This window comes from Ambystoma mexicanum, chromosome 3q (assembly GCF_040938575.1).
Source record: "Ambystoma mexicanum isolate Mex_15411 chromosome 3q, UKY_AmexF1_1, whole genome shotgun sequence".
Taxonomy (NCBI): Eukaryota; Metazoa; Chordata; class Amphibia; order Caudata; family Ambystomatidae; genus Ambystoma; species Ambystoma mexicanum.
The window spans coordinates 279265888-279293467 of record NC_090926.1 but is presented as its reverse complement, the minus strand read 5'-3'; the positions used below and the strand labels follow the sequence as shown (position 1 = coordinate 279293467).

The 27580-nt window shown below is 45.9% G+C and overlaps 1 protein-coding gene across 1 annotated transcript in view; it reads left to right on the top strand.

Moving 5' to 3' along the window:
- The window catches only part of ESYT1 (extended synaptotagmin 1), a 1383482-nt gene that overhangs the window by 401007 nt on the left and 954895 nt on the right, over positions 1-27580 (top strand). Inside the window, exon 7 of the mRNA XM_069653762.1 lies at positions 13593-13648. Within this exon, the coding sequence (XP_069509863.1) occupies positions 13593-13648 (56 nt within the window). The remainder of the gene's footprint in view (positions 1-13592; positions 13649-27580) is intronic.

The following is a 27580-nucleotide window of genomic DNA, read 5'->3' as shown; positions in this document are numbered from 1 at the left end:
CGGATGAAGGTATAGAATGGATGAACATGTTACGCGGATGAGCGTCTGGGGTGGTTGGGTGTGTAGAGCGGACGAGCGTGTATGGCGGATGAGTGCATAAATACAGAGAAGCGAATGTAGAATTGATGAATGTACAGAACGTATGAGCGTGTAGAGTGTGTAGAGTGGGGGAGCGTGTAGAGTGGGGGAGCGTGTAGAGTGGGGGAGCGTGTAGAGTGGGGGAAGTGTATGTAGAGCGGATGAGGGCATAGAACGGACAAAGCTACAGAGCGGACGAGGTTACAGTGTGGAAGAGTATGTAGAACGTATAGAACGGATGAGTGTATAGAGCGGATGATGAGTGTATAAAGCCGATGAGTACATAGAACGGACAAGGCTACAGAGTGGACGAGGCTACAGAGTGGATGAGTGCAGAGAGCAAATTAATTTATAGACCAGGATTACTGCGTATTACCGAATGGCTCTAAGGGGCTGATGAGTGCATATTAAAGTTGAACGCGGGGAAAGCACGAATGCATTGACTGGATGAGTACGGGGAGTGGATGAGTACGGGGAGTGGATGAGTACAGGGAGTGGATGAGTACGGGGAGTGGATGAGTTGAATGCCTGGAAAGCATGAGTTCATTGAGCAGATGGAGCGGATGAGTGCATAGAGTGGATGGGTGCAGGGGAGCGGATGGGTGCAGGGGAGCGGATGGGTGCAGGGGAGCGGATGAGTGCGGTGAGCAGATGAGTGCCGGGAACGTGTGAGTGCGAGAGCGGGTGAATGCGGGAAGCGGGCGACTGCATAGGGTGGGTGAATATGAAATACAGGGGCAGACAGGACTGTATGCGTGGGGCAGACAGGAGTGCATGCATGGGGCAGGCTGGAGCGCACGGGTGGGCTGGAATGCATGAGTGCATCGAGCAGACTGGAGTGTGTAGCACAGATGGAGATGCATGGAATGAAGAAAAGTACATAGAACGGACTGGAGCGCATAGAACTGCGCGACGTACATAGTATGGTCTGGAATGCAGGGAAAGTTTAAAAGAGCATGTAACCTATCATATCACACCCCACGCTTACTCTCTTCTTTACACCACCACTCAACTAGAACACAGATATACTATGACACCATTCGGTATAACTGTTCTCATACTAACATCTCCCGCTCACTCCCCATCATTCTAAGTAAACACTGCTGGTTACACCCCCCCCAGCCAGGCGTTCTCCTCAGACCTAACGCAGCCACAGTCGGTCTGGATAAATCCTGCCAGAACAAACACATACCCCTGATCTCAACCACCACACCTACCGATAAGAAGCAGCTATTTCACGAATACCGCACCAGCTGCACACATACCCGGTGCGCACATGCGCTGTTGACTCTCCCTACTCTCTCTACTGACCTGAATTTCGGTTCCCAGGGGCGTTCAACCTACCAGTGCCTTCAGACCATACCAATGGTATATAAGGCGCTATATAAATGCAAAAAAACACAACATAACATATATATTAGCAAAACGCAGGATAGCGATGGGTTGGAAAGCACAGACAAGGCCTCTAGTGCAAGTATGGTGGAAGAACCTGTTAAAATGGGCAAATGCAGAAACTATGGTATGGCAAGAGGCAGTGAGCAGGACATCGGACCAGGGAGAGGGAGGAGTGGAAGCTTAGAGACAGTTAATTGAAGATTTGGTCACCTCCATGTTAGAAGTCAAAGAACTAGAACACAGTCCTGCCCAGGTAAGTGCAGACATCAGAGTTGCTATAGGAAATTACCAATAAAGTGGTGGAATTATGTGGTGTCTAGTAGGCCAGGGTAGGGGTGATTTGGGGGGTACCAGGGAACACACAGACGAAAGTGATGATGTAACATGTCGTATATTGTAATGCAATGCCTGTACGTTTTGGGTTTTATTGGAAAATCAAAAACAAAATTTTAAAAAAGGGATCAAGGAGCTGTGCTCCTGCCACACTTGAGGAACGTCCCAACGCAATCCAGGCACGCAGGACTCTCTGAGAGCCAAGAGGGGGGCGGACCAGCCCAGAAAGACCCCAAGCCAGGGTGAGAGCACAGGAGACTCAGGAGGGTCCACGCTGCAACATCATTCAAAGGCAGGCAAGAAAGCAAACATCCCAAGCCGGGATTCACCTCCCAAAAGCCCAGGAGGGGCAGATAAGCAACATAGGGCCTCATTACTAGTCTGCTGAGATTCGACTGCCAAAAGCCCAGGAGGGGCTGTATGGGTGTCATTTCAAGTCTGCCGGTCTGGAAACAAGGGTGCTGGTAGCAACGTACCAGCCGACTACAACTCTGTCTGCCAGAGCAGATGCGCCGGGTAGGCCTGACCTGCCGGACGCAACGGCCTGGGAAAGCAGAGTTGTCACGGAAGCACTGTTAGCAATGGTGCAGCTGCTTCCGAGCCCCCATTCCCGTGGAGTCCTATGGGACTCCACGGGAATGGGGACTAACATTTTCCAGCGCCTGACTTCGTGATCCGCCGGGACTTGGAATGTCCCGGTGGGACCGGGAAGACAGGTCCCGGAAACAGTGTTATGGGGTTGGCGGCAACCCGCCGGTGGCCCATTTGGATTACGCCAAGCTCTCAGTGAGGCCAATAGTATGGTACAGAAAGGTGCAAAGAACGACGGAACAAAGAGAAAGTCCATATACCACAAACAGGCCTGAGGGCCACAGAAAGGAAAGCCTAAGCAGGCAAAATCCCTACCCAGCTCGAGAAGAGGTGAGAGTCTGAACACCCCATGCAGGGGTAAGATGTACATGATACAGAAAGGGGCTAAGAGCCCAAATGACGGTGATAGTCCGTATACTCCGAGCTGGGGTGAGAGTCTGAGAAAAGAAGGCCTAAGCAGGACTGAACCGCTACCCAACGCGATAAGAGGTGAGAGACCGAACACCCAACGTGGGGGTAAAATAAAATAAACACGATACAAACGGCTAAGAACCCGAAGTAACCGAACCAGGGTGATAGTCTGTATGCCGCAAGCCAGGGTAAGATAGTGAGATAGTAAGGCCTAAGCGGGGCGAACTGCTTTGTAGCCTGAGAAGAGGCGACAGTCAAAACACCAAACATTGGGGTAAGATAAATAAGGTACAAAAAAGGGGCTGAGAATCCAAAGAGCTGAGATCAGGAAAATGAGAAAATAGCCCAAGTAGGGCTGAGAGACTTACAACCCCATGAGGGGGTAGAGAACCCGAGAACCCAGTGAGGGGCTGGAACCAAAGCAGCTCCGAAGCCAGCCAGTAGTGGCCCGCCCAACTGGGACATTTGGAAAGTACTTGGTTAAGACTTTGCTTTCCTGGGAAGGGGCCTTGGGAGCCTAATCCACGCTGCAACTGTAATAATGGCAGCGGCTCTTAGTACACCACCTAACAAGGACTTAGGAGGCTACAGTGGGGGTCAGATGCGGAAAAGCTGTGGCGAGAAGCCCTTACTCTTTTTTATTGATTTTTGTTTTTTTCTAGCGGTCGGATAGAATCAGGCTAGATAGGTTTCTGGACGGAGGACAACATTCATTTGGACAATCATCTGACGTGTGTCCTTTCAAACCCTTTTCTTTCTTTTTTTGTATATTCAACAAAGTTATATGGCTAATGGGAAGTTTTTTTCTGAATACATACACGTTTATTGCCAAAACTATAATGAGTTGTCTGTCTCCTGATTCTGACTTTCGACAGCATACATATACTTTAGAATGATTCCCACTGTTCGCTGGGGACCCTTGGGAACGCCATTCATATGTAAATGCAATGAAATTCACTTCCAGCCTGTATCAGTGGGCTGCTACTCCTTTAAGAGCTCATGTACAGCTTGCCCATTGTGCCACAACAAGTGCTCCAAGCCCACATTTTACAGCCGACAGTTTACTTTCAGATTCTTTTTACAGAAGGAACCCCTGGGTGTGAGCTCCTTTTATTTGACATACATTACTGTTGTTTTTTATTTTCTTTTTTCACAATGCTTTCCGATTGTACCAGGGCTTTGTGGCTTGTTTTTTCTGTCTGCTACTGCGGCACCGTGCCTTCATGACTAGCCTGGAAGGGAAAGAAAGGGTGTACCTCTGCAAACTGTGCCCCAAGTGTTTGAGAAAGAGCATTGGGCAGAAGGATTCCTTCAAACATGAATGTCTGCAGCCCTATGATGATCAGGCCTGCAACGCTTGCCAAGGACTGTCTTCAAGAATCGGGGCTGACAGGGAGAGGAGACTGCTGGCCTAGCTGAACAACATGCCCTGAGGTGAGAAGGGGCCTGAAAAGGAGAAGAAAAGCACAATGATGCTCGAGAGGGGCCTGTTGCCATCAGGCCACCTTCAGACCCCTGCCAGGGTTAAAAGAATGTGACTGGCACCAGCGCCAACATGGATGCGCCATTCGTTACCGCCTTCATTGGCCAAGGAGGTCTCAGCAGTGAGGTGCCGCTGGTGGAGCAACCGACATCCAAATTGTCACTGCAGGCCCTCTGCATTCTCAGTCACTGGAAATGGAAATGGTGGTGTTAGGAAGGATTTTCATTTTGCTGCTTTCCCGTCATAAACCTCCATGGAATCCCCCAACCTGTTGCTGTTCATATGAGCCCATCTTGAATTTTGACGGTAAGGGACGCCTTTTTGCTTTTTGTACTTTGCTTGGGTCATCTGTTTTAGGGGCACTGATCAGATCTTATGGCTGTCAGTTCAGGGGGTACTCTGTCCCCATTATGAAATTCCCTGCATGTTTTACACTGTACGCTTCATCTTACAGTGAGGTGTGGTAGTTGTAATTTGTATCCCTTTCTCTTTTGTTTTCAGTAACTATATGTTTACTTGCATGATGTGTCCAGGACAGGCTTGTGGTAGTGGATGTTCTTGTACTGTGCTTTTGTCTAACTTACGTTCACTTTTGCATTTGACTACATAATGCCCTTTAGAGTACCATTTACCCTAAAATGCCTGTGCCACAAAATTCGTTTTACCCTTTGACTATCATGTCTTTTGGCCTTCCTCCTGCCCTTTAGGGCAGGATATGCGTTGTAAGATAAGCCCTTTCCTGGGCAAAGCCTTGACTTTCCTGGACAAAGCAGTGGCATGTGTTTTTGGCCAAATGTGGGGGCTGGAAATGTTTGGTCCCAGTTCAGATCCGGGTCAGAGTGTGTCTGCTTCTGGGCTGATGTTGTGGCTGGAGGCTGTCCAATATTGGTTTGAATTGTGCAGATTCTTACCATTGGTGGCTTTGGGGGCAACTCCAGCTGGAATTTAGGAATTTAGGATAGAAGGAAGAATCCTGCATCCATCCTTCAGATTGTTGTTGGAGCTAAGAATTCTTGGAAGAGGAGCATCCCAGTGAGGACTCATGAACCAGCCTTGCCTTCAGCAACCATTCCAGTGAAGCCCTGCTCATTTGTCTGATCTTCTGGATGCCTTCATGAGTGCTTAAGCCCCTGGACCAGTAGGGACAGCCAGTATCAACCCGTAATCCAGGATCCAGCCCTTGGAAGCCTTCAGAAGTGTCATGTGACCTGCCTGCTCCCGCTTGGGCTACCTCGCTGCATTAGTCACTGTCCCGAGTTCAGACTTGGGACACTGCAGACCCTCAATTTGTGAGAAAAGATGCCTTCCCCCTGTGTTCCAGCTCTCGAGCACGAGGTAGGGCCTTATAGGCTAGCTTCTTTGTCTCTACCATGAGGGTCGTCTTCCCATCTCTGATCATGGTGGACATCGTTGTCTCCTGCCTGCTTCATGACCTGGGAGCCTTCTGAGGTCCTCAGCTTTGTGGTGGTCCTTTTTTAATCATGCCAGATCCATCCAGGTGCCCATTGTAAGGAACCATCTCAACAGAGCACGGAACCACCCACTCTCCGGACCTAAATCCTGACACTAAAAATGTACCTGTGCACCATTGGCCCCTAGACCGACCCCCTCCAAATGAACCAAGACACAATGTAAGTGGGCCCAGGGTATTCAGAAGCCTCAGAAGTGGTTTATGACAGTATTGGAGTACAGGGCGAGAGTTAACATACCTGTTTCTAAACCTGCACACCCTTACTCTCCATAGAGTTTAACAGGTGCAAGGTCATAACCCTACCTCTACCATCCCCGGTCATGATATGTGGAACTCTGCCCATTGTTCTCCTCCTGGTGGTGGAATTAGAAGAGGACCTCCTAGTATCTTTGCTTGCTTTGTTCTTCACCACTTGATACAGTTTCAGCTACATGTTGACTTTGCCAAGACATGTTCAGCCTTCTTAAAAGGATGTGAAAAAACATGAAAAAACTGCAGCTGAATAGAACGAGTCTCATTATAGCCAAGCGAACATCTTTACATTTCGAAAATGTCGAATATGTTTTTTTTTTACATTTGTCCCCTGCTTTTCATGTAATATAAGCAGGGGACACCCCTGCAGCCTGGATTTTGAGGACTTGATTTTTTAACCTGGAGAGAGTGTGACCCTTTTTTCCCACTCTCTCATGTATTTTTATGTGATTGTTTATTTTGGTTATGGAGTCTAACCACCTACATAGGCATCATCTTTTACATTGTGTCAAACAGCACCTTCAGTGCAGTGACACAGGGAAGTCTTTCAGATTTCCCAAGGTTTAAATACCTTTCTCTGGGATCAACTACTGTATCCCAGAGCAGTAAAGTGAAATTGACTTTACTTACCATTGCAAATTGCTAGACCCAGCACACACTATCTTACAATAGAGTGCTGGAGGGGTTACTTAGTATCCCCTGTGTCTAGATGCTCATGTAGCAATTTTATGTTACCCTCATTTGAATGGCTGGTGGCAGTGGTTTCATTTTGAACTACCATGGTTTGCATTTACCGCGACCGTACGCGGACCCGGTAAAGCAACCGCTGGAGCCATCTTTTTCAAAATGGCGCAGAGCCATCTTTGACAAAATGGTCCCCGCTCTTTTTCTTTTGCAAGTTCTTTGTGGAAAGGTCCTTCTAGACATTTTCTCTGTGCACCAAACCAGGTTTGGTCTCTTTGTTCATTTCGCCTTTGGCGGGGTTTCTGAGTGAAACCTGCCTCTGGCTCCAGAGTGTCTGGGGTAGGCAGGAAGTGAGGGAGGTGCCGAAACTCCATGTGCTTAGTCTCCTAGGAGACCCAAATGCACTATGTGGGGATTGGCTGGCTGGCTGTCCGGCAAGGACACCCACCCTGCTGGTTGAGTGACAGCTAGGCTGGAATGAATGGGAGAGAACTGAATAAAAGGCGAGTCTGTTGGCTTGGAAGGCAGAGCCGACCACTGGACGAAGGAACCGAAGAAGAACTTGAAGAGGATGCCTGCTGCAACTCCTGGACCGTTGGTTTGTCCGGTGAAGCCCTGCTGCAGTGCCGAAACGCCAACCTTGCATCGACAGAGAAGCCCCTGCAAGGACGACTTCTCCCTTTGAGTTGGTGGGACCAATCAACTCCAAAGTATGCACCTGGGCACCCATCTTGGAGCTGGTTGAATTTCCTCAGAGTTGCTGCAGGAAACCGTAGAGCCAGGGAGAGGGACACCAGATAGTGTGCGTCACTTTTAAGCTGGCCTAAAGCTTTTGGAAGATCCTCCGGACTCCCCCAAAGCAGGACTGACCAAGCCTGAGCCCCCTCAGCAGAGTGTGGGACCCCAGAAGCAAGGACAGTCCACCTTGACAGCCAGGAACCGCTCTTGTTGCTATTTGCTGTAACCGCAAGAAGCTGAAACGCGAACCAGCCACTGAAAGTGAAGTTTGCCAGTTGCCAGTTTTGACAGTCCCAGTGCATTTCAGGATTTCCCCAACATCCTCCCTCTTGTCCCCACGACTGAGGCCCAGGAACAGTGAGATCTGCACAGCTGCACAGGAACAGTAGTCATCAGCTGCATCTTTTCTTCTTTACCAAGGTACTGTAAAACAAGTCTAAGAGAACTTACTTCTTACTGTAGAAGTGCCTGTAACTTCCACAACTCACAAACCTTATCACCTCGTGGCCCTACATTCGATTCTTCTTTTCATCAAAGACTCCTAAGAACTTGTGCAAAGACTTTTCCATTTACTTACCAGAAGTGCTTATCCTGTGCAAGACTCTAACCCACTGACTTTGGCTTAGCCTATTGAATTGAATGACTCTTCTAGTGAACTCTAAAAGTAATTGCACTGCTTATGAATATTTGTGGTCTCTTGTGTTCTAATAACCTTTGCCTTTTACCAACTTTTAAAGAGTGTTCTGAATGCCAACAATAAGATATTAATGTCCCCAGCACCCTTGTTACTGAAGTCACCTGTGGGTGTAGGTTGTGTCTGTGGGCCATCGCAAAAGGGTATTGTCTGATTCAGAAACTCAGAGTGTACAGTATTGAAGTGTATTTGTGTGTTACTATTATATTGCTTCCTTCTAAAGAAGGCGTTATAACTGACTGATAAATAAATTAATAATTGTTTATGCAAGAAACCTTGAGCGTAAGAGTTTACTTGAATACCTGAAACTGTGAATCTTTGTGTAACTCCACTACAGCTCACTTTTCCCCTCCTGGCTGCTCAACACACTACCAAAACTGTGTAGTACAAGCTTATACTAAAGGTTGGTTTGCCTATACATGTAGTCATAGTTGTTTGTAGTGTTCCCAAAGTGTACTGCATACAAACTTTGCCTAACACAGGGTCCCCCCCACAACCCTTTACCCCCTTGTTTGGCATTATGGGATCTGACGTTTTCTACTCTGCCGAATGCGCACAAAACACACATTCGGCATTTGTTTTTTTGTTATTTTCGGCCATTACTTTCTTAAAACCTTCGGACTTGCACTCATAGGGCATTAGGCCCCATCTGTATTAGAAAGTAAAATGACCTTTTAAGCACAGTGCCTCATTTTGTATAAGACTGTGTATTGTTGTTCTACTGTTTGAATTATTTACATGTTTTGTACCTGGTATATTCATTAACTGTTTTCCTTCACGTGCTTTATTATATTACAGTGTTCTATAAAACTGATCTAACTGTGTGAAAAGTAAAGTGTTGGTGTTCTGTAGTCAGAGCAACCCAATGTACATATGTTGATAGCCTCCATCAGACCCACCAGAGCTCACCGCACCAACATGATTGATGTCCCCACGTTTCAAAGATCCAGGGCGGGAGGAACCAGCTTCCAACACCTCGCACCAAAAAACTGGAACTCCCTACCTACCTCACTAAGGAACGAAAAATCATACCATACCTTCCGTAAAAACCTCAAAACCCTCCTATTCCGCTAAAGTCTGCCACATTCACTCTCATGCTTGCATTGTATCCACAGCATAGCATAACCTTTAAGCTCAATGTTTATTACCAATGTGAAATGTACTATGTAACTCGGTTACATCTGTAAACACATTCCTATGCTTGTGTTCATGACTAAGTCTGCTGTAACAGCGCCACGATGCCCCAGGGCAGTTCTGTGCGCTTTATAAATGCAAATAAATAAAATAAATAAATAGTATATGTTTAGTAGTTCACTTTCCTGTAATTATAACTGATAAGCATTTGTTCAAGGCTTAATGAATATAACTGTCTTTTTCTGCATTCTGCCTCACTTGTTAAGAGTGCTCTGTGTTTGCTTAACTGAATAATTCACCCAAGTATTAATCTTACTGCACAGTCAAACTACCTTGAAAGAGGTTGGGTAGACGTTACTGTATTTTCCTGCTCACCAGAATAGTGTGGTGTGAGAGTGTAGAAGAAGGTGACTGACAAGAAGGGGTAATTTTGTGGGCTATAAACCTTTATTGTGTAACTCAAGAAAACCTATCTCTTCCTACTTTTAAGGGATGCCCTGCCTCAACCTATGAAAACTTTAGTGAGCTGTCAGAATGTCCATCAAAAATAAATGTTCTCTATCCTCTGTTATAAACCAACGAATCTAACCCTAACACTATAAACATAAGTCAAGATTGTGTTTCCTGCGTTCTCCGAGCTGCTTCAATCGTTTCTTAGCGGTAACTCCTGCAATGTCCCATCACAGAATGACTCCCTTCTCCTGGTCCTTGTATAAACGTTCTCCATTGCCTTATTTGGCTTGCATTTAACACTCTGATGATGGATATCTTTTCCAGGATTCTCTATATCTTTCTTGTATGTCTCTAATGGTTTCTATATCACAATGAGGGGATTGTTTCCCAGAGCTCTCAGACTTTGCAATGACATTTTTTGGGCCACAGCGACGGGAAGACATCTCCCAATGCCTTCTGTTTCAACAGAGGTATTTGGTGAATCACTGTGATGAGGGAGATGGCTCCCATTCCACTCTGCTTGGGCAGCAGTATTGTGTGGACCACTGCAATGAGGGAGATAACTCCCAACACAGTCTGCTTGATCAGTAGATAAACCACTGTGACGAGAAAGAGGACTCCTGATGCACTCTACTTGGGCAGTGGCATTGAGCTGACCACTGCAATGCGGGAGAGGACTCTTGTTGCACTCTGCTTGAGCGGGGGTATTGGATTGGCCCCTGTGGCAAGGGAGATGACTCCTGATGCACCCTCTTGACAGTGGAATTGGATTAGCCACTGCGACGACGGAGAGGACTCCCAATGCACTCTGCATGGGCAGTAGTATTGAGCTGACCACTGCAACAAGGGAGATGACTCCTGATGTACTCTGTTTGAGATGGGCCTCTTCCCAGACCCCACCTGGTCTTCCTGCCATTTCCTTTACCTGTGGTATCTTAGGGAAACGACTCTGGTTTTTCATGTGGTTGCAGGGGCCTCTCCTCCTTCTTGCTTTCTGCTCGGCTCCGCGGCATGCTGGTGGTCTCAGCATCATTTCTGGACCTAAAGGTCCACCTTTCTGTGATCACGCCACCACTAAGCAAGTGTGTTCCATGCCGGCTCCCAGGACGCTCTATCAACGTCCTGTTCTTCTTGTCCCCCTCCTGTAGTGACACAACTGCCTCAGCTGCAGCATTCCAAGTTTGAACTTCCTGGGTCTCGTTAGCGTACTCCTCTCTTCCATGGTGAGATCTCCTTCTTGCTTTCTTCTGTTGACTCCGCCCTAGCTTAATGTCAACACCATCTTGGAAACTCTCTTTGGCACTCTTCATGCCTCCAGTGAGCCGCCTTGTTAAAGTAATTGGCTGACTTTGCATTTGGTTATTCCATATGCTTCTCATGTTATTCTTGATCGCCCTTCATGGTCCATCAGTAATTAATACCAGGACATTAAGGGTGACAGAGATGCCAGTAAATCCTCATTCGCATGGAGTGCCGTAGGACTCCATGGGATGGGGTGGCTGCAATTACAGGCACCGGGAATACCGGTGCCAGTGATCGCGGCAATTGTCTCCCCATCGGGGCCTGAACTACTGGCAGGTCAGGCCTGCCTGCCTGCCAGTAGATCATGGCCCATTCCTGCAGACTTGAAGTTTGCCGGTCTGGAAAGGTGCTGGTACACGTTGTTACCAGCATTTTATTTCTGGACACAACAAACCCATAATGAGCTCCTGTATTTTTCATGGTTGTCTCTCTACTGGTTTTTTATCGTAATGAAGGGATTGTTTCCCAAAGCTCTCAGACGTTCCAATGATATTTGTTGGGCTACAGCGACAAAGGAGACAACTCCCGATGCCCTGTGTTTCAACCGAGGTATTTGGTTAAACACTGTGAGGAGGGAGATTGCTCCCGTTCCACTCTACTTGGGCAGCGCTATTAGGTGGACCACTGTAACGAGGGAGATGACTCCCGATTCCCTCTGTTTCAACAGAGGTATTTGGTTAAACACTGTGAGGAGGGAGATGGCTCCCGTTCCACTCTACTTGGGCAGTGGTATTAGGTGGACCACTGCAACGAGGGAGATAACTCCCGATGCACTCTGCTTGGTCAGCGGTATTGAGCAGACCACTGTGACGAGGGAGATGACTCCTGATGCACCCTGCTAGAGCAGTGGTATTGGACTGATCACTGGGACAAAGGATAGGACTCCTGATGCGCTCTGTTTGAGTTGGGCCTCTACCCGGACCCCTCCCAGTCTTCCTGCTGTTCTTGTTGCTGTTGCCTGTGGTATCTTGGGGACGTTGCTCCTGTTCTTCAGGAGTCACAGAGACCTCTCCTTCTTGCTTCCTGCGTGACACCCCGACAGGCTGGTGGTCTCAGCATCGTTTTTGGACCCGACGGTCCACCTTTCTGCATCACAACACCCCCAAGTGAGTTGGCTACCTGCTGGCTCCCAGGACGCTCAAGCAACGTCCTGTTCTTCTTGTCCCCCACCTGGAGAGACGCGACTGCTTTAGATGCAGCGTTCCAAGTTTGAACTTTCTGGCTCTTTCTTGCGTACTCCTGGCTTCCATAGTGAGATCGGTATCAGGTATTAATATCGCCACATATATGGTCGCCGTAAATAATATCGCCGGGAAAATGTTGTGGCGATATTATTTGGGTGACCATATATATGGCGATAGGGGCAAAAATGTTTTTTTAAAAACATAAATAAATAAATAAAAATTTGGGGGTTACGGGGGTGTCCCCCGCATGTTCCATGCAATAATGTCGCCACAAAAAACGACAATTTTTTGGCGATATTTTTGTATGGCGATATTTTTGTGGCGACATTATTACATGGAACCGAGATCTCCTTAGTCCGTTCTTGCTTTCTACTTTCTACTGTTGACTCCATCCTGGCATAACGTCAACACCATCTTGGAAAGTCTCTTTGGCACTCTTCGTGCCTCCAGTGAGGCACCTCGTTACAGTACCTGGCTGTCTGTGCATATGGTTATTCAATATGCTTCTCATGTCCTTCTTCATCCCAGTAAGTTTTACATGTGTCACAGTCATGGCTGTACAATAACACATGATTCCACTATCAGTAGTGGGAGAAAAGGGTGACCTTGAGGGTAGGGGGTTATGTGACAGGGTTTAAGGGAGGATTTTCCACAGGGGGATATCCTTATCCCCAGAAGGGGAGTCCCTCCATATGAGGTCCTCCCCTATATTGCCACCCAAGGGGAACTGTTTGGTAGCAGCCTTACCTCCCTAGCCTCATAGGAAAGTGCTCCCCTCTGGGGAGAAGTGACAAGACCTGGTGAATCACCACAGTGGCCACTCGGAATCGGTCCAAAGAGCTGGTTCTGAAAATGTATCTTAACACTCAGGAAACATTTAGCAATACATTTTTTTTACCTTCTTTCATGGATATCTTCCTAACATATTTGAACAACCTATCCATCTACTCCAAAGTTTGTAATGCGCTAGATTCTTGAAAGGAAACTCTAGCCTCTGAAATGTTTTGAATTAAAGGCATTTCACCCTTATTTCAAGGATCTTTGCATGTGTGTTTCTTTTTTAAAAAAATTGGGTGTATTCTTTATTGATGTTAAAATGTAAATGTTTTGATATCCCTCCAGTTTACTAGAACCATTTAAGAGTTTATAACTGAGGGAGATGGTCATGAATAACTGCCCTCACAAGTTAATAACTGTTTGTGCGTGGCACTTTTGACCCATGTGATTCTCAAGGGATTCTTGCTAGACTGAAACACTCAAATATTCTATGGAGAAAGGCCGTGGAAGTGGTGTGCTTAAGGTTTTTATATGATTGTACTCCTAATACTGAATCATTCTCTTTGCACATTCTTGAGTCTAACCTTTTCTTTTATCACTTCTCTCTTCTAGAGTTTGGATGTGAACTGGACTGGACTTACAAATCTGCTGGAAATCCCAGGACTTAAGTGAGCTCCTTTCACTCCCCATCCTCTTATGTTGTTATTTACTTAACTTACTACTGGTTGGCTTGGGCACTGAGCGTCAGGTGCCCTAACACAAGCCTCCTTAACTAATATTGGGGCCTTTTAAAGGACAGGACACTAGGGTCTGCCATGTGCCTGTGTGCTTATGCTGCTGTTTCTCTAGAGGAATATTGGCTCAGTTCAGGTTTTTGGGTCACGGTTCTGAATCTGGAAGTTGATGAGAGCTCTGATTTAGCGTGCCATGCCCTGGTTGCTTCATGTGGATATGTGATCTGGTTCTGGTTGTCTTGGTTATAACTTATGATGCTGATGTTAAGTATGGGGTTTTGGGATCAGATTTTGATTTGCGTTGCATGTCTCTCATTCAGTGTTGTAAACATACTTGAGGTGCATATTACTGCTTTATAGGTTCTTATTTGTGGGATGTTCATTATATTTCATCACCAAATTGAGTGGTTGGCAAAGGAAATACCAGCATAAGTCTTTAGCCACTTTAATAAATGTATGTACTTTATGCTAAAACACACACTTAAAACAAACATGTTCTTAAAGAAATGTTCAGATGCTTCAGTGAAGAACAGCAATCTGCTTCTTAAGTGCCTGGAGGGGTTGGGAATCTGTCTCAGCCGGGGGTGGGAGGCCTACCAGGGAATGATCGGAAGCCAGTCCTACTCCTGAGAGAGACAGTGTCAGTTGAGAGGGCCCAAATTCCACCCCCCCCGCCCTCTTGTGCCAGAATGCTTCTGTGCAATCCACCTTTTTCTCAGGCCATACCTCCTTGACAAGATGCTTTCCAGTCTTTTTCAGTCTTTCCCAGAGATTGAACATCAATGCAAGACACCAACAAGAAACATCATAGGGAGATCTTGTGTCAAGCGTCCCATGTTGGCAACAAAGGACCCTCAACAGGGACCCAAATTGAGATTGGATAATCAGGTGTTAAAATGAGCCCCTGGATATCCAGCATTAACCATTGACCAGGAGTTACGACTGGAAAACCAGGAACTAGTACATAGCATTCCGCAAATCAAATTCCACATAATATGCAAACGTATCATTTTGTCCCTTATTTATGACCGATCATGCTTTAAATGTCTTATAAATGTGGACTAATGTTTATTTATAATTTGCCCAAAACAAACTGAGTTATATTCATATATTCACATAGGTGTGTTCGTTCGGCATCTGTGGAGCCAAAAGTAGCTCCTGGTAGCTGTTGGTGTCAAACTAACCAGGTTCTTCTAGGCTACACGCAGGAGCTAAATAGCTCCCAGATCCCCTCAATTTCGAACTCTGCCTCAACCTGACCGCCAACCAGCAGTTCCCCAAATCTCTACAAGGACTGTCCAACCGAGTGAAACCAATGGAGAGATGTGAATAAAACCACAATGCCTGGGCACAGTGGCAAGAACAGTACCGCAGTGCATCCCGGGTGATAGCGTCAGGCAGAAACAGCTGCCACTGGCTAAGCTTGACCATCAGGGATTTGTGGGGAAATTAAACCCCTGTATCTGCTTAGAACTTACTGGCAGGGTAACCCAAATGGGTCCCTTGAAACCTAACCGACACATTGGACTTCCCGGGCTGCCATGGCTTTTCCAGGCGCACACATTGGAAGTAGGCAGGGCTTAACCAGCTATTTCAAACCTCAAATGACACATCATCGCCCCTTGGTGGGGACGACCGGTCCTGATTGGCCAGGGAAAGAGGCCCAATCCCAAGAGTCAAGAGGAAATATAAGGCAGCAACAGGAAGCAATGATTGTGGATTACATGAGTGAGGTAAGAGGAGGAGTTGCTGAACAATCAAGAGATCAACAGGAGGAAGGTAGGAGTGGCTGAGTGTGGAGGAATTTTGGAAGAAAGTATGGTATTGGCTAGTGAGTGAAAGTGGTACTGCTGTGTGAGTGTGTGTGTGTCTGTGTGGTTAGAACTATTAGTGTAAGGGGTGGTTTTGATGTGGATGTACTGAATGAAAGGAGGGTGGTTGAGTAGTAGCCTGGAGGAGAGAGTAGTGGTGTGGAGGAGTGAGGTGGTGTGGAGGTAGGAGTAGTAGTATGGAGGGAGCAGTAGAGTCGTGGAGGTGAGGCCTAAAGGGAGTGAGAAACATCAGATGGATAGACAATTGGAGAGAGGAGAGAGACGAAGGGAGTAACAAGGAAGAGTAAGAAAGTGAGAGGTGAGCATGATAGAGGAAGGACTGAATCAAACAGGGTATCTCTAATGTCACCATTCCCCTATCACAGTAGAACATAACTTTCACTACTCTATCCAGTTGTTAATGAAGTCCCTGAGGGAGTTTAGAGAGACAAGGTGGTCTGCCTTTAGGTCCACCTAACTAGCCAAAGACCGAAATAGACAGTAGGGGTCAACCTTCTGTATATAATATCTTTAAATGAATTATGTTAATTAAAAACTGCACCGTGAGTTTTAAGTGAGAAATGTATACATTACTGGAATGGATGTCTGCAAATTTCAACAAGAAATACACTTGTACCCCTTGGTGTTTATAAACTTTCTTCAATGATTCAATTCTTTGTGGAAAAATGTGCCAATCAAAATAAATAATTGTCTGTAATGAAAAAAGAAGAAACACACTTTAATTTCACTGAGTATCAAATTGCAAGGCTTCTTCTGAAAAACATTTAGTTATATTATATTGTTAGCATTTGGTTCTCCTTAAAATGCACTTATGTTTCCATATATCAAATGATATACATTTTAAGCATGGCCAACACTTTTTGCCCTGAACAGGAGCTTCCACCGGACCTACACCAGTATTTTCTCATGTACATAGTTCTCATATCATGATGGCCAAAAGGTTTTGCATGTGCATAGTGTTTGGAGTTCCCCCTCCTTTGTGAATACATAGCGATGACAAAAGAAAGATAATTTCAAAGAAAAAGAAAAACAAAAAGAATTGTGAACTGGAAACAAGGAGAACATCGGAAAAAAGTATAAATTAGTAATTGATGTAAGAAGCATTCTGTCTAGTCTATTTCTCAAGGAAGAACATACACGCTGATATTGCATGATCATTTCTTCTTGTGAACAACTCTGCTGATATTTTTTCAAACTTCCTCTTACATTTTTTATAAAACCACACAAACCTTTTAAGAAGCTATAAAGGGAATGATCATATGGGACATCAATGTTAAGTATTAATTTATCTGTTTCATTCTTACGTATGACAATTGACAATTTAGCCTCCCTTAATTTTTATATAGTATTGTGGTACGTATTCAGCATTAAGCATTTGCTTAGTCTAGGAGTTTGTCTCATCTTGATAGTTGATGAGTTGTATCAGAGTTTAGTTTAAAAAGGCAAATGATATGGAAGAGTGTATAAGATATACTAAGTGCCTGGATCTCGATTCTCTCCAGCATTGGATCTTTCATGGATTCACATGCTTAGAATATTCCCCGTCGTCAGGCTTGGAATCCTCGGTAAGTTATATAGACATTTTCCATAGGAAAAATTCTGACACTTTTGTGTCCTATCTACGTCGTTTTGGGCCGCGCACGCCGGCACCAATAGGACGTAGGTGTATATATAGCTCCGCCCCTGTGGCTTCCTCAGATTTCAACCGTCTTCCAAAGTGGTGGGATTACCTTGCGTATCTGCTATTTTGTTAAGTTGTTCTTTCTACTTCTGCGACTGTTTGTTCTTCTTAAGAGAATGTCTGGAAAGGCGTTGTTTCGTCCGTGTGCTAAGTGCGGCCTTAAGAAGGTGCACGAAGGGGATGGTCATATGGACTGCATTTACTGCCTTCATCCTCACCACACGGCGGACACTTGTGAAATCTTTCTGGGTTTCTCCCAAAAAACCCCCAAAGATCGAAAAAGACGCCTGGTTGATTGGCTCAATGACGGAGCGGGTGCGTACCCGGCATCGGAGGTGGGCTCCACGGCCTCAAAAAGTAAGTCGGAAACCCCGACGAAGAAGGCACGTGCTGCCAAAAAACGAACCTCGGAGTCGGCTGAAAAACGACCCTCGGAAAAACATTCGGAGAAACATTCGAAGGCCTCCTCCTCTTCACACAAGGCGCCGTCTTCTTCCTCCTCATCTAAAAAGGAGAGAAAAGAACCATCTAAATCCTCCTCAGGAGACTGTCATAAGTCTACCTTGAGTCGAGAGGCCGCGGCCAGCAAGTAGGCCCCAAAAGCGGCGGGAACACCTCAAGGCCCTGCGCCACTGGCTTCGCCGACGACCCGCTTGTCGACGCCTGCGTCATCGGCGGCTCCTCCCACATGTCAAACTGCGGCGGTAGGAAACATATCGTCGACGGTGGTCCCATCGATGGGATGGAAACCAGAGGTTTTCGATCCTGTCCCGCCGGAGGCCCTGCTTCAACCAGGGGCAACTTTCTCCATCTCGTCGGCTGATGAGGAACGCGACACGGTTGCGCGCCCAATCGATCTGGGTCTGCAGCCGACCGGCGCGATGTCGCTCTTGGGTGTGGGTTCCATCCCTACTACCTCGTCATTACTGAACCCCCAGGCGGTTCTGTCCTTGGAGGTGCTAAATACACTACAAAAACTTTTACAGCGTTTGGACACACAAATGCCCCAGCCTGGGGCCCCGACACGGAGACAGTTTACGCCATTCATCGACGAGCCGGGCCCGGCTCCTCGCTCGTCGACCAGGATTACGGCCGCTTCCCACGTGCCGGAAGATTGCCCTACCCTGCAAGAAGAAGGAGAACTACAGGACTCTGACTGTGAGGAATCAGGTTCAGACATCTCACTATCCCCCTCAAGGGACCCAACTTGGGACTCTGAAGCAGAGATGGAAGCTCCGAGAAGCCCGGCACAGCCATCGCCACCTGACGACGTGGGTGCATTCCATGCCATGATGAGTAAGGCGTGTTCGGAGTTTGGCCCAGTCCCTGAAGAGGAGAAAAAGGATTGTTTTCTTTTTGATCATATGGGCAAGAGAAGGAAATCCATATTCGCCATCCCGATTTTGGATCATGTCTGGCAAGAGGGCCTGAAGACCATGCGGCACCCGTTCTCTGAACCGGCAGTGAAAGGTCGTTTGGAGAAGAAGTTCAGGGCTCCGGAATCAACTCCCAAGTGCCTGACGTCTCAACCTTCGCCGGAGTCGGTGGTATCGGTGGCGGCGGCGAGAAAGGCCAGGTCTCAACATAAATGCCCGACCCCTCCAGACAACGAGGCCAGGAGACAGGACGCTTTCGGCAAGAAGCTGCTGTCCGTCAGCGCGACTACAGTTAAAGCAGCCAACTCCTTAGCGATTATGTCTAGGTATGACAGGGAAATGTGGCACCGACTGGCTCCTATCTTGGAGCATTTGCCCGAGGAACATAGAAAGTCTGCAATGTTGCTAGTGCGGGAAGGAGAGGAGGCCTCCAACCATGCCATAAACATTGCCGTCGACCTAGCCGAGTCTGGTTTTAAGCAAATCAATAATGGCGTAGTTCTACGTAGACAAGCCTGGCTCAAGTGCACTACGTTCAGACCGGTGGTGCAATATAAAGTCTTGGATATGCCGTGTGAAGGGGAGCAACTGTTCGGTGAAAAAGTTGATGAGGCCTTGAAGGGCATGAAAGAGGATACTGACATGGCACGGTCACTCGGAGCCCTCCAGAGTGGTAGGAATTTTCGTTCCTTTCGTCCTTTCAGAGGCGCCTCTGGTAACTCCCGGTTTGGGTCATCTAGAGACCGAGGTTTCACCAGACCCTCTTACTTGTCCCAAGGCTACAGGCGTGCGGCCCAATCTTCTCGTAGAGGCAGAGATTACCAAACCTCCAGACGGTGGGGGGCCTACCCTTCGTCGACAAAAGATAAACAAACCAAGAGCCAACAATGACATGCTTCAGGGCATCCTGGGGAGCCGAGTGTCTCGTCGCATCGACGAGTGGGAGCGCATAACAACAGACCGATGGGTTTTGGACACGATTCATCTGGGACATTCTCTACAGTTCAAGGGCAAGCCACCACACATTACACCAGTGTTCTCGGCCCAGCCCCACCTTCAAATACTACTACAGAAGGTGGCGCTTATGCTGCAGAAAGGGGCTATAGAACTGGTCCCGGTGGCAGAAAAAGGACAGGGAGTGTACTCCCGGTACTTTGTCGTAAAGAAACCAAATGGAAAATGGCGTCCCATTCTGGATCTACGAGCGCTCAACAAACTGCTTAAGAATTTAAAATTCAAAATGCTGACGCTTCAGGAGGTGATCCGATCGATACAACCCGGAGATTATTTGTCGTCGCTAGACCTTCAGGACGCATACTTCCATAGCCCGATGCGTCGACGGCACAAAAGATTTCTGTGGTTCGTCGTCGGACGAACCCACTATCAGTTCAAGGTCCTCCCGTTCACCCTAAAATCGTCCCCCAGGACGTTCACCAAATGTCTGGCTCCAATAGCAGCCTGGTTAAGAAAGGAAGGTCACCATGCGTACCCTTATTTGGACGATTGGCTAGTGAGGGGACTGTCTCCAGAAAGGGCACAAGAAAGCCTGGATGCCACTCTGTCCCTCCTGCAACGTTTGGGCTTTGCAGTGAACTTCGACAAGTCCTCGTTAAAGCCTTCAAGGACCTTTGTCTTTTTGGGGGCGGAGTTCCACACGCAGTCGGGACTGGTGAAGCCATCCCTCAAAAGGATTCACAGACTGCAACAAAAGGCATTGGAATGGGAGGTCGACACCAGAGTGTCAGTACGAAGGTACATGTCCCTGCTGGATACCATGTCGTCCTGCATACCCTTGATAGACAACTGTCGCCTCTTAATGAGGCCGCTTCAGGAATTCTTGGCGGATCGATGGGCACAGAGTCGAGGACGCTGGTCGGACAAGTTGACCATCAACGGCCAGCTCGTGCAGGCGCTTCAATGGTGGAGAATCTCCATACACCTAACGAAGGGAATGCCCTTACTGGTGCCTGCGTTCCAGAAGACAGTGGTCACGGATGCTTCTCTAACTGGGTGGGGAGCGCATCTGGACTCCTTGCAGGTTCAGGGTCATTGGTCATCGGAAGAGTCGTCCCTCCACATCAGCCTGCTAGAGTTGAGGGCGGTGCGTTGGGCCCTAAAATCCTTTCTGCCACAGATAAAGGGCTCAGTGGTGAGAATCATGACTAGGGATGTAACGGTATAACGGTATACCGTTAAAGATACCGTGAACCACTTAATTGTATAATAATAACCGTCACATTGTTTATACCGGTATACTGTGTGCTTTTCAATCTGATTTGGAAAGGCTGCAGTAAGCAGGTGCTGCGCAGTCTTGGTCTTGCACTGCTGGATGTGCCGTCTGCCAAGTAGTTTCAGTTGGCGCAGTTTTTAATGCCATTCCATAAACCACACGTGCGTGACACAAAATCAATATGTTAGCAATAGGAAGAATAAATACAGTGCCCAACCTTCTGTCTCAGGAGAAAGGGACCGTTTGGCATCACGACCCGGACAACCTCAGTCTGACGGCCTGGCTCCTGATTTCGCCGAGTTTGGCGCATTAGCGATTCCAGCGGATTGCCGTCGTATTTTGCAAGCCGCAAGGGCACCTTCCACGAACACTTCATACACATACAAATGGAAAAGGTTCTGCATATGGTGCGCAGGTCAACCAGGTATGGTCCCGCGGGCGATCACACCGGAACAACTTCTACCATACTTGTTGCTCCTGGCAAATAACGGGTTATCTGTCTCATCCATAAAGGTGCATCTAGCTGCCATCTCGAGATTTACTCGGAAGAGACATTCCAGTCCACTGTTCAGTGACCGCCTAGTTAAACACTTCCTTAAAGGGTTGTTTCGAACCTTTCCTCCCAAGAAGAAGTTTCCTCCGATCTGGAGTCTGAACCTGGTCCTGGCAGCCCTGATGAAACCCCCTTTTGAACCAATGTCATCGACATCATTAAAATTTTTGTCGTGGAAATTGGCTTTCCTGGTGGCCATTACTTCTGCTCGTCGTCTGTCGGAAATACAAGCTCTAGTGATCGACCCTCCGTATTTGAGGTTTTTCAGTAATAAAGTCGTGCTGGCCACTAACCCGCATTTCATACCTAAAGTACCTTCCATGTTCCATAAACACGCCACTATAGTGTTGCCTACATTCTTTCCAACACCATCTTCAGTGGCAGAGAAGACTCTCCATACTTTGGACGTGAAAAGACCTTTGAAATTTTATCTCCATCGCACTCAAAGCTTCAGAGACACGAGACAACTCTTCGTAGCTTATGGTCCTGCGGCTAGGGGTAAAGCGATTTCAAAACAAGGACTATCCAGATGGGTGTCTTCGGCAATTTCTTATTGTCATTCCAAGGCCGGAAAGCCGCTAGAAAAGCGTCCAAGGGCCCATTCGACAAGATCTACATCGTCGTCGACGGCTTTGTGGTCCGAAATTCCGCTGGGGGATATCTGCCAAGCAGCTTCCTGGTCGGTACCACATACGTTTACCCGACATTACTGTCTCGCACAGCAACATGCTGAAGATACACAGATGGGGCGGGCAGTACTACGTCACCTGTTCCAATAAGGTAAGCCCCAAGTGAGGTTGCATCCTAAGGCAACTATGCTTTAAAGTGTCGTGTCTTTTCAGTGAACATACTATAATGTAATGTGTTGCCATAGTAAGTGGGCACTGGGCTTGTACAGTGAACGTGCTGTAATGTAATGGGTTGCCATAGTAAGTGGGCACTGTGCTTGTTGTGATGTTGGTTTGCATACACGCCTCCAACGTTGGGGGATACTGCTGTACAATCTATTCTAAGCATGTGAATCCATGAAAGATCCAGTGCTGGAGAAGGGAATAGTTTCTTACCTGTAACTCCATTTCTCCAGCATTGGTATCTTTCATGGATTCACATGCGCCTGCCGGCCTCCCCTGAGCATGCAAACCAGAGATCCCCCCATACTACTTTGGGGGCTGAAATCTGAGGGAGCCGCGGGGGCGGAGCTATATATACCCCTGCGTCCTAGTGGCGCCGGCGTGCGCAACCCAAAACGACGTAGATAGGACACAAAAGTGTCAGAATTTTTCCTATGGAAAATGTCTATGTAACTTACCGAGGATTCCCAGCCTGACGACGGGGAATATTCTAAGCATGTGAATCCATGAAAGATACCAATGCTGGAGAAATGGAGTTACAGGTAAGAAACTATTCCCTTACTGTAAATCTGCAATGTATTGCCAATTAATTTTGATGAAAGGAAAACTTTATACTAATAAAATATCAATATTTTTTCATAAATGAAATGGTGCAGGCTCTACTAATTATCGTAATATATAGGTGATTAGTATGTCAGTAATTCAGACTTTGAATTCCTGATAATTATTGTGATATTCCATGTTAATTATCTGAAAGTTAGGTAAACTCAGGATAGTTTATTTGGTATTGTGTAGGATGTTCCTTCTTAGAGTATACTACTACTGGTTTGATTTAAAGTGTACAATACACCAAATTTACCAGAACCTCTGGTAAAGTGGCATTATCGGTCCTGATTCGGTTACCAGCACCACTTCTTCTGAGTCCTCAGTACAGAGCCAAGCTGACAAAGCCTCCCATCACTAAAAGACAAGTCTTGCTCTCATACAAGACCTAGTTTGATAATGGAATCTCTGAAAAGACATTCTTAGAAAAAGAAGGTTCCTACGGAGTAACATAAGGAATCTATTTTGGTTCCAAGGGAGCATTTAGGGTTGCACAACCTGGTTTCAGAATCAGATGATTTTGATCCTAACACATATTTTACTGTTCCTCCAGAGGGCCTTTTTAGTAGTTCAACTGGATCTAGTACTCCTGATGTTTCACCTTGTTTTTCTCCTGATAATCAAGAGGACCCTTTGTCAAAATCCCATTTTCTCTTTAGGTGGTTTTGACAAATATTCAGATCCCTAAACCTGTAGTGTTTAATGTTTTTAATCTGCAGCTTGCCACAGATCTTATTGAGTTACCTGGCATTGTGGATTCATCTACATACCTTGTGCGGTCACAAGAGGATCAGGTGGATACCTCAAGTATAAATAACTCCAACTGTTTTGCAGATTATGCTATTGGGGGCTCTTTCTGGAAATGTTGGCTCAAACTATTGAAGAAAAGATGGGTCCTGCAGATATTCCACCAGGGGATCATTCTACTTCAGAGGACATAACTTCAGTCGCTCCATTTAAAAAATAAATTAAAAAAGGCGTCAATCGACACTGCTGCAGACACTGATGGGAAGCACCAAGCTGTGTCCCCTCAATGTTATTTTTTTAGACACTGTCCAGAGCCAAGCTGGTGCTGAAAATCTTTCCAACAGGTATACCAGAATCTTTGGGAGTTTTTGGTAAACTTCCCACACAACAGTCAAGATCTTTAACTGCCTTTGAAAAGTTCTGTTGTAGAGCAGGCTCTGAGTCATTGGGCAAACCTCATTCAGATTTAGCAATCTCAAAATTGTTTGCTACTAAAAGGGAAAGGTTCCTAAGGAGGATGTTTTTGTGTTAATGTGTAATTTGCCTGCACATTCTACATTAATCTCGCCAGCTTTGCATACAAAAGGCAAAGGTTCAGCTCCATCGCCGGCGTCTGTACTAGATCAGAAATCTTACTTAAATGCTTCCCTGCAGATGAGGCAAATTAATGCAGCTACAGTTTTGTCGAGTTTCAATATTCTGAACTGGGAAGATTTAGAAAGTTTTGGTAAATTCCTTTAACAAGATGTGGTGGATGAGTTCACCTTCTAGGTTACAGAAGGTAGAGGGACAGCGAACCAGCAACTTAAGGTCATTAAGGACATGACTGATACCACTGCAAGAGCCATGAATTGTGCTATCTGAATGCAAACTCGTGCATATCTCTCTGCAACTTCCCTACATCACAGCATTCAGGACACGGTAAAACATTGTTTGATCCATCCCCAGATGTTTTGCAAAAGTGCAAGGCAAGAGTTACAGCTGCAAAATAGTTTAGCTCAATCAAAACACTACAAAACAATCTTACCATCAGAGCTACAAGTTCTTTAAGCCTTGTCAATATTTGGCCAATGGTTCGGCTACATAGTAAATTATAAACAAAGTAATCAAATGCATTGTACAATACATTCTCTGCTTCTTTTTCTTCAATTTTGTTTACATTGAATCAGTGTAAAAAAAGGAAATTGAGTGAACATACAAATAATATATTACATTTGAAGTCTTCTTTCTCCAAGCAAGAAGTTTCTTCCTTGGATTCCCTTTTCAAAGGAAAATGAAACATTCCTTGTTTACAATCCTACTGTACCTTCTGCACACTTTGGCTATGGCACATATGGGTCCTGTACCTGCTAGGCCTAGAGACCCAAGCTACATGTCACTGATGGCACCACATGAGGCCGAAACATTTCTGGGGTTGCTTGTGATCTCGTGCAGAAGGGATGTGACCAAGCAGTTTGGGCTGAACTGTCCCTTTTGGGGTGAGACAAAGCCTGATTTGCATATGGTCTTTCCTCTTTCTGCAATGGCTTGGCAGGTAAAGAACGATGGTCTGGAGGGTTGCCTAGAATGATGCCAGAGGTTAGGTTTAATTCTAAAACTTCCAACCATCACCTCTTTTGATGTGCTACAGTCACACTGAGTATGCCAAGATATGGGACCCCTGCCTATTGTGCCTCGAGACCCAATGAGACCGAGACATGTCTGGAGTTTCTAGTGGTCTCATGAAGAAGGGATGTGACCAAGCAGGTTGGGTTGGACTACCCATTTTAGGGTGAGACCAAGCCTGATTTGAATTTGATCTTGGCCCTTTCTGTAATGGACTGGCAGGCAAAGAGAACAACGGTCTGGCGGGTTGCCCAGAGAGATTCCAGAAGTTAAGATTAATTCTAAACCTTCCAGTCATCACCTTGTACCAGTGTTGAGTTTCTTATTTAAGGTCATCCTCAAAGAGGTTCTGCAATTGGTACCTCAGCATTTGCTATCTCCCAATCCTTCTCCTTCTCTGTCAATGGTGCCTACGCGTCTTACTCCTCCACCTGCATTTCCAATAATAGCAGCAATGTTTTCTAAACCTATTAGAACCTAGCTCAATAAAGCAACTGGCTTTGTATTTAGCCTCCTTTTTAATTCTTTATTTTGAAAATGTAATAAAGACAGCAAAGAAATATGCTATGATATGATAGTTTATTGATATAGCGCCTATACACAATGTGTTTCAAAGCGCTTCAAGGCAAGGGAGGGAACAAGGGAAAATACAATGACATTCTTACAGGCCATGAACAGTAAGGATGTGAAATTATCTATCGTACTCGGCCTGTCTACATTTCAGATAGTGCAAGAGCTAAGACATAGAGAACAAATAGGCATGTAATTAGGGAAAACACTTCAGTGCTTCATAGAGCCTACCCGGTTAAGAGAGCCAGGTTTAACAATTGTCGAATGAATGTACTCCTCCGATAGCTGGCCTTCCATTTTATTTTTCTGCCTGATGGAGCGAGGATCTTTTAACACACTAAACTCAGCTCAATTCAACTTTCTTTCCGTGTAAAAAACATTTTAGAGGGGTTCTTTGCATCACCTGATTTAATTTAACAACTAACTACTTTGATACTTTTTCTCTAGGGATAAGATGTATGCCTAGCCTTTCGCCTCAATTATTTCTTTCTTCAGCTTTTCACAATTGTTATTTAAATAATAATGAGAAACGGCATATCTTCCCCTATCTCTAAAGGGTTTACCCTACCTAACTAAAGAAGAACTCAAAATGAATGTCCCCTGTCCCAGACTAACCTACTCTAGTCCTACCACTAACAAAAGACATTAACATAAATTGCTCCAGGAGAATGATTCCCTTCTCTTGATGCAATGCGATCAGCCCTCGGGCGTATTTCTATTAGTCTCTAATAATAGTTAAGTTCTGCACTTGTAGAGAATACCAGTGGAATGACTCCCTTCTCCAGGTCCCACAGTTCAACAACTGTTATCTTCACCCGGTCGACTTGGTCAGCCTCCAAGCTGCTGCTTGGTAATCTTTTGCCTTAGTTTCTGATTCAACAATCCAGGTGAAAGAACCAGATAATGATTCTCTTCTTCTGGTCCAGTTGGTTTAACTGTTGGTTAACTTTGGATTGTTTCCTACAACAACTTTTATCAACCTATGTGTCCCTCCTCCATATACAAATGCAAGGTAACATAACGTGCCATTTCTCCATATCTGTACTTTAATGTGCATTAGTTTGGGCTTACGGTGGTGCAAGCACCACCAAGTAGTGCAAACTCAAAAAAGGGTCTGGAGGAGTGCCTCCAAATGGGGGTGTAGTGCAACATTCTCTTCACTCCTGCTCTCCTGCTCCCCTACTGCCTGGACCTGGCTAGTAAACCCACAATGTTAAGATGCATAGATAACGTACTACGGGCAGCAGTTGAAGTGTACGAAAAGTGGTGCTCTCCCCTTAGTGGAAGGGTCTGAAGGAAGTTTGGAAATTGTTTGCCATGTGGTGCTGCTATTAAATCTTTACTGAACTAACTTCACCCCATTATTTGAATCCAAAGTTTGGTTTTCTCAACAGTTAATGAGCTTAAACTTGTTTTCCCCAGTTGCAGGTGTGGGGGGTTAGGGGGGCGAGGGAAACGACACACGCTTAGTTTTATAATTGACACTTGACCCATGGCCTAAATTCTGAAGGTAGATGTCCCTTAACCCATGTGAAGCCCTGGGACTAATTGTATATACAGAAATCCGATACACATAGGGGGGAAATGATAGATTCTACAATGTACTTTTATTCATGAAAAGCAAATTGTATTTATACATAGCAGGACTAAATATGACACTGACCATGTCCGTATCTTTCGAATTTAAATACACACAACCTCATCAAACATTTCATATATTTACACAATTATCACAAAATTCAAATGTGCATCTTTCCTCACTTTTACAATCGAGTGCAATTTCATATATGTACATGTTGTAACATGAATTTCCACATT